We start from the raw sequence: 11,703 nt of genomic DNA on the forward strand, positions 1-11,703 counted from the left end.
TCACTACATGCTGATGAATGACAGGGAATTGACTATAAATCAAATAGCCAATGCTATTAGCATCTCCTATGAACTTGACATGATGAACTTGACATGATGAAGGTTTCTACGTAGTGGTTTCTAACACTTGATCAAAAATGCACCAGGCTGATCACAGCACATGAAAATCTGACATTGCTTGAAGCAGATCCAGCTGGTTTCCTTGAATGTCTCCTAATTTATGATGAGTGCTGGCTTCATCACTTTGAGCCAGAGACACATACCTCCTCACCTTCTTCAAAGAAGGCCAGGGTCATTTCATCTTCAGGGAAGGTGATGGTTTCACTTTTGGGGTATGCAAAAAGCATTGTATTTACTGACTATCTTCAAAAGGGCCACACCATCAATGAAGAGTACTATGCTAATTTGCTGAGGCAGTTATGAAAGGCTATTAAGACCAAATGTCCAGGAAAACTGATGAAAGGGGTCTTGTTTCATCAGGACAATGTTAAAGCACACAAGTCCTTAGTTTCAATCACTGCTGTGCATGACTGTGGCTTTGAGTTGGTTGATCACTTTCCATATTATCTTGACTTGGCTCTATCTGACTATCGTCTATTCCCCAACATGAAAAAACACTAGGCTAGGAACCAATAGCACAGTGATGCTGATGTCATATCTACTGCTGATGACTGTTTTAAGCAATAGCATGAAAGTTTCTTCACCAATGGGATCTAAGCAATGCAACACAAATGGAAGAAGTCTGTGGACAGCAACAGGGACTATGTTGAAAAATTAACTTCATTTGGTCACATTCCATGAGAGTAGCTTGATCAGCCTATGAATAACCTTGATCAATAACCATGATCTATTTTCATAAAATTATCTTGCATGATGTATTACAAAAGATTTCTATTATTTTTGTTATCTCATGAACATTGTTCCATTAAATTATTTATATGTATATTTATATGTACTTTTTTTACATATAAATATAAATGATGTAGTTTAATAAAATATACAGAAAATTAAATATTAGTGAGGTCATTCTTGTTTTCATATGCAACCTACCTAATATTGTGAAGAACCAATGAATGAATTAATTTATAATAATTATTATTAAAGCTCCTCACTAAACTGTAATATAAAATATCACATAACAAAAACTGCAATTCTTTCCATGATTTAAACTTTATACATTTATATTTGTTCATGCTGCATTCAGAGAAGTTTAAGTCTTCACTAACCTCATCAAATATATCACAGACTCTGTAAGGAGGACCACGTTCAGCCACAAATGTACTGAAACTCATACAATCCAGGACACGGCAAGCAAATTCATCATCAACCATTGCTCGCTGTCCAAGAAAATAGGCCTGAAACAAATACAAACAGAAACAATGAACTTATGACAAGATTATTATTAGGTCGTCAAGTATGAAATCTGTAGAAAAGAAGAAAAAGTTTGCTAATGTTTTATAAATACCAGGAATAGTTTTATTCATTAAACTATGCACACATATTATCAATACACTTTTGCCATGTCAGCGGTATCCTGTCCAGCTTGGAACTGTAAAAGCCTGGCAATCTAGAGTCAATAAAACCTTGGAAGGCCTGTTTTACAGCATCGTTGGAATTAAATTTATTTCCTATCAAAAATTTAACCAAATGCTGGAAGAAGTGGTAGTCAGTGAGGGCAAGATCAGGTGAGTATGGTGGATGATGGAGATCTTCCAACTCCAACTCCTGTAGTTTCACCAATGTCATTTTTGCAATGTGTGGTCTGCCATTGTCTTGCAATAAAATAGGAGTGGCTTTCAGTTCGTCATTATTCACCTTTGTTTCTGGTCAACTGCGTTGCTCATTTGTGACGTCAAAGTTACCAGAACGAAATTTTGCAAACCAATTTGATACTGTCTGCTGTGTTATTATATTAGAATGAAATACTCCATTAATATTCCAAGCTGTCTGTGATGCTGTATTTCCAAGAAAGAACTCATATTTCAAAACTGTATGAATTTCCAACTTATCATCCATCTCTAAACAAAAATAGCAAAACATGACTTATAAATATTTTATAAAGCACTAAATTAGTTAGAATAAAGAACTAGTTGTATCAGCCTTCTAACAAAAAATAAAGATTGTCAAAATATAATAATGGTGCAAAATGAGCAACTGTCAAAGTTTACCTTATACAAAGTTTACCTTATACAAATTTCATACTTAACAAGCTAATAACATGTCTGCAGTGAAGATAACTTAAAACTTTTTTTTTTCTCTGAAGAAACTTACACATTAGGAAAAGTAATGATTTGAAACAATTAGTGTTTAACAGACTGTGAGGGAATGAAGAAATCAAGAACAATGTTGAATTCTTACTTTATGGAAAGTTATAAATGGTTCTGGATGGATACGAATCAATGTGAGGCAGGAACGATATCCAGTGAACAACTCAGCAAACAGACGGATGAAAACAGCACGGATTTCTTTGTCCTGTTAATAAAATAAGCACTAATTATTAACTGGTGTAATTTACTTTATTTAATTAATATTGGTGAAGACAAACGCTTTTATGTCAGCAATGATGATATATTTTAGGGATCAATAAGTTCTGACTTTCAATCAGTTCAAACGTTTATGTTTTGTGTATCCAACACAATTATAATGATCAGTCAAATGTCCTAGAACAATACAAAGATCAATCACAGATAATATTTTCTAGTCATATTCTTTCATTTTAGATGTGTATAAAATCTATGAACTACAAATTTAGTTATTTTCAAGCAGATCAAAGGGAAGACATTACAGTGGTGTCACATGAAATAATAAATAACAGGCATAACACTAAAAACAATTCCTTCTACCATAGCAACAAAGCCTGAAATTTGGGGTTGAGGGATTATATAAGACCCGGTGCTCAACTGGTATATATTTTGTTCACCTTGAAAGGATGAGAGGAAAAGTCGACCTTGGCAGAATTTGAACTCAGAATGTAAAGACAGACCAAATGCTGCTGAGCATTTCGACCAGTCTGCTCAGCATACTACCTTACTACTACTACTACTACTACTACTACTACTAATAAAATAATAATAATAATGGTTTCAAATTTTGACACAGGACCTGCAATTTTGGGGAGGAGTAAGTTGATTACACTGACCCCAGGGTTCAACTGGTACTTATTTAATCGACCTCCAAAGGGATGAAAAGCAAAGTCAACCTTGATGGAATTTGAACACAGAATGTAAAGACAGGTGAAATGTTGCTAAGCATTTTACCCAGTGTGCTAATGATTCTGTCAGCTTGCTGCAATAATCTTACATATACAATGCAATGTGTGTCTCATCGGTCACACTGGGGAAAGAAGGGTAAAACAAGAAATGGAGTGGAAGTGAGTGACAGTCAGAGACAGCAAAGCAGGTGAACAGCATTTAAAAGTTTTGCTCTGAAAACACTGGTATTTTAATCAAAATAAAAGTACAAATTTTTATCGTAAATTGAATTTACCGGTTAGACATACACACACAATTATATGTATGAAATTAAATATTAAACACTTTTGTTTTCAAAATATCATCATTATGTGAACAAGTATACGTATTTATCTCCATGTATATACTTACATCACATACATACAAAATCCCATATATACATGTATAGATATATCTGGTAAAAACTTAGTTTATGCATTAATTAAATCTAAACAAAAGAAATTTATATGATAAATTAAAACGTACGTTTTTTACGATTATATATAAGGTAAATACAGGGGAGATAACTATTTTTCAATTTAAGGGAACAAAATAAAAAATGAAATCTACTAAATATGGGAAACAATGAGCTAAAATACAACAAAAGAAGATAAATACAAATGAAATATACTAAATAGGAAAAATGAGATAAAACAATAAAATTCAATAAGATAAATAGACTATATCTTCTAATAAACTACCAGAGATACCTGGTGTTGTTCGGGACTAAAATGGCATGGTTTTCTATTGTTTTACTTGTTTCATTCATGTGACTGTGGCCATGCTGATCAAAGAAATCGACCCCAGAATTCATCCTTTGTAAGCCAAGTACTTATTTTATCAGTGTGTTTTGCCACATGGCTAAGTTACAGGGACGTAAACACAGCAACATCAGTTGTCAAGCAATGGTGGGGGTACAAACACAGACACACACACATAAATATACACCAGTCTTCTTTCAGTTTCCGTGTACGAAATCCATTCACAAGGCTTTGGTGGGCCTGAGGCTATAGTGTGTGTGTGTGTGTGTGTGTGTGTGTATATGTATATATATATATATATATATACAGTGAACATTTAAACACATAAGAGGTGACCATCATAGGACACCTAGCACGCTAGGAGTAGCCAAAATCCAAACCACTATTAGGGATTAATTTCGATGGGAATGAAAAATAAATACATTTACCATCTATCTCCTGGACCACATATATATATATATATATATATATATATATATATACATATAACATACATATAAGAGGGATGACCACTAGGTGGACATCCAATATGCTAAATGTAGACCGCATATGGTCTGACCACTAAGAAAAAATTGTTCTCAGCGCGCTTACGTTCTGGCGTTTGCCGAATTTTCTTGAGAACAATTTTTCTTAGTGGTCAGACCATATAGGGTCTACATTTAGCATATTGGATGTCCACCTAGTGGTCATCCCTCTTATATGTATGTAATATAATTTTTCAGAATCTTTCAGATTTTTTCAATATGCTACGCCACTGGTTAAAATTGATATTAATCAAATTAATATCAATTTTTTACCCTTATTATTTAAATATTATATAAATGCTCTTAGCTAAGTTTTTCCTTGGGGCTGGCCAGATTGGAGCAATATCGAGAATAACCAGCTGAAATTGCAAGGATAATCTGGATCTCGACTGAAGAAAACTCCGAATGACCTGTCCATGTTTTCTTTCTATCGTCTATTTGAATGTTTTGTCCCTTTCTTGTATCACCTGTCTGGATGTTTTGTGTTCTTGTCCCATTCTGTATTATGTATATATATATATATATATATATATATATATATATATATATATATATATATATATATATATATACATATGCATAGCGGTGTACATACACCTTGTCTCTTATATGTAAGTATAAGTATAAATATATATATATATATATAATCATCATCATCATCATCATCATCATCATCATCATCATCATCATCATCGTTTAACGTCCGCTTTCCATGCTAGCATGGGTTGGACGATTTGACTGAGGACTGGTGCAACCGGATGGCTACACCAGGCTCCAATCTAATTTGGCAGAGTTTCTACAGCTGGATGCCCTTCCTAACGCCAATATATATATATATATATATACATTATATATATATATATATATATATATATATATATATATATATGTGTGTGTGTGTGTGTGTGTGTTTTTATATTATGTGTTTTTATATTATTAATAAATTCATAAACTTATCAATAATATTCTCAGGAAATCAATATTTAATATTTCGAAAGATATATATCTAATATGACATGGTAATATAATAAATTTAAAATTTTAAATATAAATATACGAAATATAAATATAAATATGTATAAAAATATAAATGTAGATAAAGATACATGTGAATATAAATGCGTATAAAAATTTATGCGTAATTAAGCATGAATATTGTAAAGTCTAAAATTTAAAGAATTAACCATCTGACAATCGTTTCGCGGATATTACTATAATTACAATGTGATCAAAAGATCAGTATATTATCAGTAATTCCGCTCTTCGGAGATGAATTAAGAACCAATGGTATGTATATAATATTAATTAAAACATTAGAAATATTAAAAAATTAAAAATAATAATAAAGTGTATACTGTCCTTCCTATAAATTGTAAAATTAATCCTTCTGAAATTTGTAAAGTTCATTCCTTTCATCCTTTGTTGAAATTTCAAGTGTTAAACACTTTTTTGTATAAAAATTGGTATATTTTTTTCTAAATGTATACAAGACCTTGGCATAACTCATCCTGCTGTTGGACGTGTTGGTAATCATATAAATCCGATCAAAGTTTGAAAATTCATCCACCGCGAATATTTCACCATTAAATTTAGCTAGACTTCAGAATATTGCATATAAATAGTTTTTGTCAGAAGATTCCATTTCAAATTCAATTTAGCATAATTTTTTTTCTTTTTCTTTTTTTTTCCTCCTCAGTGAAGTAATATACTAGAATGTAAGTTCAAATTCCTAAGCATTTATTTTTAATTTTAATTAATTAATATTTTTATGAAAGTATTATAGATTGCTATCATTAGAATTCCCTTTAACACGCATATATATCCAATATTCACCCCTATATATATGTATATATACATAGGTATATACACCCAAATATGTGTGCTTTTTATATGAATACACACGTGTTTTTTATTTTACCTTATTTTGAGATTTATTATAATATTTGAATGTTTTATAATACCTGTGTTTACATGATGTTATCGCATCTAATCTATTATTTATTAAGTTATCTAGTTTATATAGTAATATATTCAGTGATTCTAATGTGCATAAACGGCAATTATTTGATTTATGTGTGTATGGTGTGGCAGAATCTATTATTGACCATTCTAGTTTATAATTAATTTTATTTTTATTAAGTTTTTGTATATATGTAGCTAATGAGGTTGTATTATTATTTGTATTTGGCTTAAAGGAATGTATATGTGCCAGGTACCTTTGTTTAAAATTAATAGAGCTCCCTATGTATACCGTTTTATGTGAGTTATTAGTTATTGTGACTATGCATTTATATATTATATTCAATCTTTTACAATTGCCTTGTAAAGGACATATTTTTTTATTTTTACATGAGCAATTATTATTATTTTTATATCTCTGTTGTGAATGTTTATTATTATCCTTATTATTATTAGTGGTATATAAAGTATTATTTATAGAATTTGTTGTAGTGTCTATTATGTTGGAGTTATGTGTGTTCATTATTTGTGAATTATTTTTATTTATATTAGGTTGTATTGTTGGGTTTATTGCTATATTTTGTCTTTTTTCACTTATATGGTATTTATTATGTTTTTGCTGTCGTATTATATCAATATTATTATTAGGGGTTTGCGTATTTATATTCTTATATTTATTTGCACTTCTATTTATGATGTCATTATTATTGCTATTATTAACATTATTGTTATTATGGTAGGTTTTTTTATATGTATGAATTTTTTGTCTATTTGAACTGGCAATAATAGATCCTATGTTTGGTGTTGTGGAAAAATAAATTTTAATACATGATCTATTGAATATGTGGTGATACTTGTGTTCTGTGGGGAAACATTTTTTAATTATATTAAGAAATTTTTTTGCTAAGCCTTTGACTTGTAAGGAAAATGGAGGTGTAAACCATATAATTTGTCTATTTGAGCTCCACTTAGGTAATTTTTGGTACTTATCTAATGATTTTAGGAAGTGTATATTATTCATAGGATATTTATTTTGATGTTTAGTTCTTTGTGTTATATTATTTTTAGAATTTTTATTATATTGTGTATAATTTTTATGTTTTATTTTTAATTGTATATTATTGGTGCATGTGGTGTTGTCTTTATTTTGTATTTTGTTATTTTCTATCATATTGTTTAGTTCTAATTGTGCTATGTAATTTTTTAATTTGGTGTTTTTCATATATTTAATACTTTGCTTATGTCCGCTTGCCCGTAACGCTTGATTATAATAGTCAGCATGGCAATTAAAAATTTCCTCATTATAGGATAAATCAGATATTCTGATAGAAATACTATTTACTATACTGTTAAGTAATTAAATATGATGATTTGAATTTATATTTACGTATTTAAGATATTCATTTGGTTTATGATATGGAGAGTATATTGAAGTATTGAGGTCTAACGTTACATCTAAAAAATTTGCTTTAGTATAACTTTCTTCAAATGTGATGGATAAGCCAAAATTTTTATAGAATTTATGTAGATCTTCTCTTAACTTTTCTATTTTTCTTTTGGATCTACCATTATACACAAGGAGTGCGTCATCCCTATATATTCCTCCTTTCAAGGATGGAAAATAATGTTTAGTTTCATTTAATAAATATAATCCCACTAAGTCTGTTATTTGTGCCGAATCAGACGATCCCATTGTGATATCAAATAAGTTAAATAAACTATTGTTACCTGATCTACACCATAATTTATCATTGAATTTTATCAGTGTTTTTCTAGCTAATTGAATAATGTCAATTTCAAGTGGTGTAATGTCGGTAAGATTTTTAGCTAAAACTATTGCTTTATTTAATATAATAGGTAATATGGATGCATAATAATTATTAATATCAAATTGTATAAATGATAAGCTAGTCTTATTAGGTAATAAATGAAACCAAGAGATTACTTCTCCTGTATTGAACCATAAATTAGAATTAAGTTTTTTCTTTATTATAGGAATAATTCTATCTAGTATGTTCTTACTTATTCTTCCGAGGTCTGATTTAGTAGGACAAATTAGTCTAATGGCAGGATTAATATTGAAATCTTGTTTATGGTCTTTTAGATTAAAGTGTGGAGTGTTTGGAGTATATATTTCTGTGCGGTCTTAGATATCTAATTTTTGCATAATTATGGAATGTTCATCATTTAGTATATCTAGTTGTGATGGGTTAGTTATTTTATAAGATTTGCATAATTCATTGTGTATAAAATCATTGTATTGGGTGGGAGTAATGGAATATAAATTCCCTGTTTTATCTGAGAAAACGTGTATATTAGGTGATTTTTTAATATTTTTTGTTATTTAATTTAGAGTTGATTGATATTTAGAATGAAATGATGAAAATTTTATGGATTTTATTAATTTTAATATTTTGGTTTCAAAGTCAATTAACAGTGGGTTTTGTGGAGGGTTTTTATAGGATTTGAGTCCATAATTATTATTATTATTATTATTATTTTGGTATTTCCTATTTTCCTTGTTGTCGTAAAAGAATGCCTTCCATCTCATTCTTTTGATTAAGTCATTTGTTTTCTGTAGTAATAATAATAGATAAGTGTCATTAGATGGAATTGGTATATCTTTCAATGAAATCCCTAAATATTGTTTTTCCATGTTGAATAAGTTCAGTATTAAGTGCTCGTTATATATGGAGCCAAGCATAACTTTTATAAGTAATATTCTAAAAGAATATGTAACTGAGCTTATATTGAGTGCTCTATTAATTGAGCACTCAATTAATAGAGCACTCAATATAAGCTCAGTTACATATTCTTTTAGAATATTACTTATAAAAGTTATATATATATATATATGTATATATATATATATATATTATATATATATATATTACATATATATAGCAATAAGAAAATGGAGGGGAATATGTGGTATTCATCAACTTGTAGACATTGTATTATGTCAATTTACCTGTTTATGTTTTAATATTCGTTAACAATATACAAACACATGTGACATATTATGTCATATCAGTAATTAAAAAGGACATCTAGTAACCAAAGACATTGTCCCATCTTCGGTCACTAGATGTCCTTTTTAATTACTGATATGACATAATATGACACGTGTTTGTATATTGTTTTTTATTGTCCTCTTAGTTAAAAAATAAACAGGTAAATTGACATAGTACAATGTCTGCAAGTTGATGAATACCACATATTCCCCTCCATTTTGTTATTGCTATATAAATTGAGGGTAAAATTTCATTTTACCCACACCCATTTATTGCACTTGGTAAAAACACTAATGTAATAATAATTGGGTATCCTTCCAGCAGTATATGGGATGACCGGGACTTTTGGAAATATACAGTACGTGAGAAGAACCGGCAAGCCAAGTGAGGGCATAATCTGTGGCCTCTGCCAGAAGTGTAGCGAGCTCACTTGTTTGTATCTTTACTTCAATGGACACTAAACTCTGCTTGCGAAGTTTACTAAATTCGATGACTTTGGTAAACCAAATTCGACGACTGGTACCCATGCCAACCTCTCCTTCATTGGACACTAAATTCTGCTTGCGAAGACCTGTTGGGGCAAGTGAAATCGAAATCGTAATTGAACCATATTCGTTAACTGGGACTTGTGCTAGTGGAGCACTAGCAGGATTGTCCGAGCGTGATCATTGCCAGAGCAGCTGTCTGACTTCCGTGCTAGTGGACCATAAATAGCACCATTTGAGCGTGGTCATTACCAGCGTCGCCGTACTGGCACTTGTACTGGTGTACTGGTGACACGTAAAATATATATATATATATATATATATATATATATATATATATATATATATATATATAAATACATACATATATATACATACATATATATATATATATATACATACATACATATATATATATATATATATATATATATATATATATATATATATATACATATATATATATATATATACATACATATATATATATATACATACATATATATATATATATATATATACATATATATATACATACATACATATATATATATATATATATATATATATACATATATATATACATACATACATATATATATATATATACATATATATATACATACATACATATATATATACATACATACATATATACATACATACATATATATATATATATATATATATATATACATATATATATATATATATATATACATATATATATACATACATATATACATATATATATACATACATATATATATATATATATATATATATACATATATATATACATACATATATATATATATATATATATATATATATATATACATATATATATACATACATATATATATATATATATATATATATATATATATACATATATATATACATACATATATATATATATATATCATCATCATCATCATCATCGTTTAACGTCCGCTTTCCATGCTAGCATGGGTTGGACGATTTGACTGAGGACTGGTGAAACCGGATGGCAACACCAGGCTCCAGTCTGATTTGGCAGAGTTTCTACAGCTGGATGCCCTTCCTAACGCCAACCACTCAGAGAGTGTAGTGGGTGCTTTTACGTGTCACCCGCACGAAAACGGCCACGCTCGAAATGGTGTCTTTTATGTGCCACCCGCACAAGCCAGTCCAGGGGCACTGGCAACGATCTCGCTCGAAAATCCTACAGGAGCCAGTCAGGCGGTACTGGCAACGGCCACGCTCAAAATGGTGCATCTCATGTGCCACCCGCACAAGAACCAGTCCAGGGGCACTGGCAACGATCTTACTTGGCTTGCCGGGTCTTCTCACGCACAGCCCATTTCCAAAGGTCTCGGTCCGTAGTCATCGCCTCGGTGAGGCCCAATGTATGAAGGTCTTGCCTCACCACCTCAGCCCAGGTCTTCCTGGGCCTACCTCTTCCACGGGTTCCCTCAACTGTTAGGGTGTGGCACTTTTTCACGCAGCTATCCTCCTCCATTCTCACCACATGTCCATACCAGCGCAATCGTCTCTCTTGCACGCCACAACTGATGCTTCTAATGTTCAGCTTTTCTCTCAAGATACTTACACTCTGACGGGTATTCACATTGACATTACACATCCAACGGAGCATACTGTATACATATATATATACATACATATATATATATATATATATATACATATATATATACATACATATATATATATATATATATATATAT

General features: G+C 30.2%; 1 protein-coding gene and 1 long non-coding RNA gene across 2 annotated transcripts in view; one reads left to right on the forward strand and one right to left on the reverse strand.

Moving 5' to 3' along the window:
- LOC149135568 (uncharacterized) overlaps positions 1-11,703 on the forward strand; it is a 440,654-nt gene that overhangs the window by 96,064 nt on the left and 332,887 nt on the right. The window lies entirely within an intron of this gene.
- The window catches only part of LOC149135569 (myotubularin-related protein 13-like), a 223,748-nt gene that overhangs the window by 93,787 nt on the left and 118,258 nt on the right, over positions 1-11,703 (reverse strand). The window contains exons 10-11 of the mRNA XM_089351883.1: positions 2,359-2,472; positions 1,227-1,355 (exon numbers count right to left, since the gene is read on the reverse strand). Coding sequence (XP_089208009.1) covers positions 1,227-1,355; positions 2,359-2,472 — 243 coding nt within the window. The remainder of the gene's footprint in view (positions 1-1,226; positions 1,356-2,358; positions 2,473-11,703) is intronic.

This window comes from Octopus bimaculoides, chromosome 5 (genome assembly GCF_046866305.1).
Source record: "Octopus bimaculoides isolate indiv1 chromosome 5, ASM4686630v1, whole genome shotgun sequence".
Classification (NCBI taxonomy): Eukaryota; Metazoa; Mollusca; class Cephalopoda; order Octopoda; family Octopodidae; genus Octopus; species Octopus bimaculoides.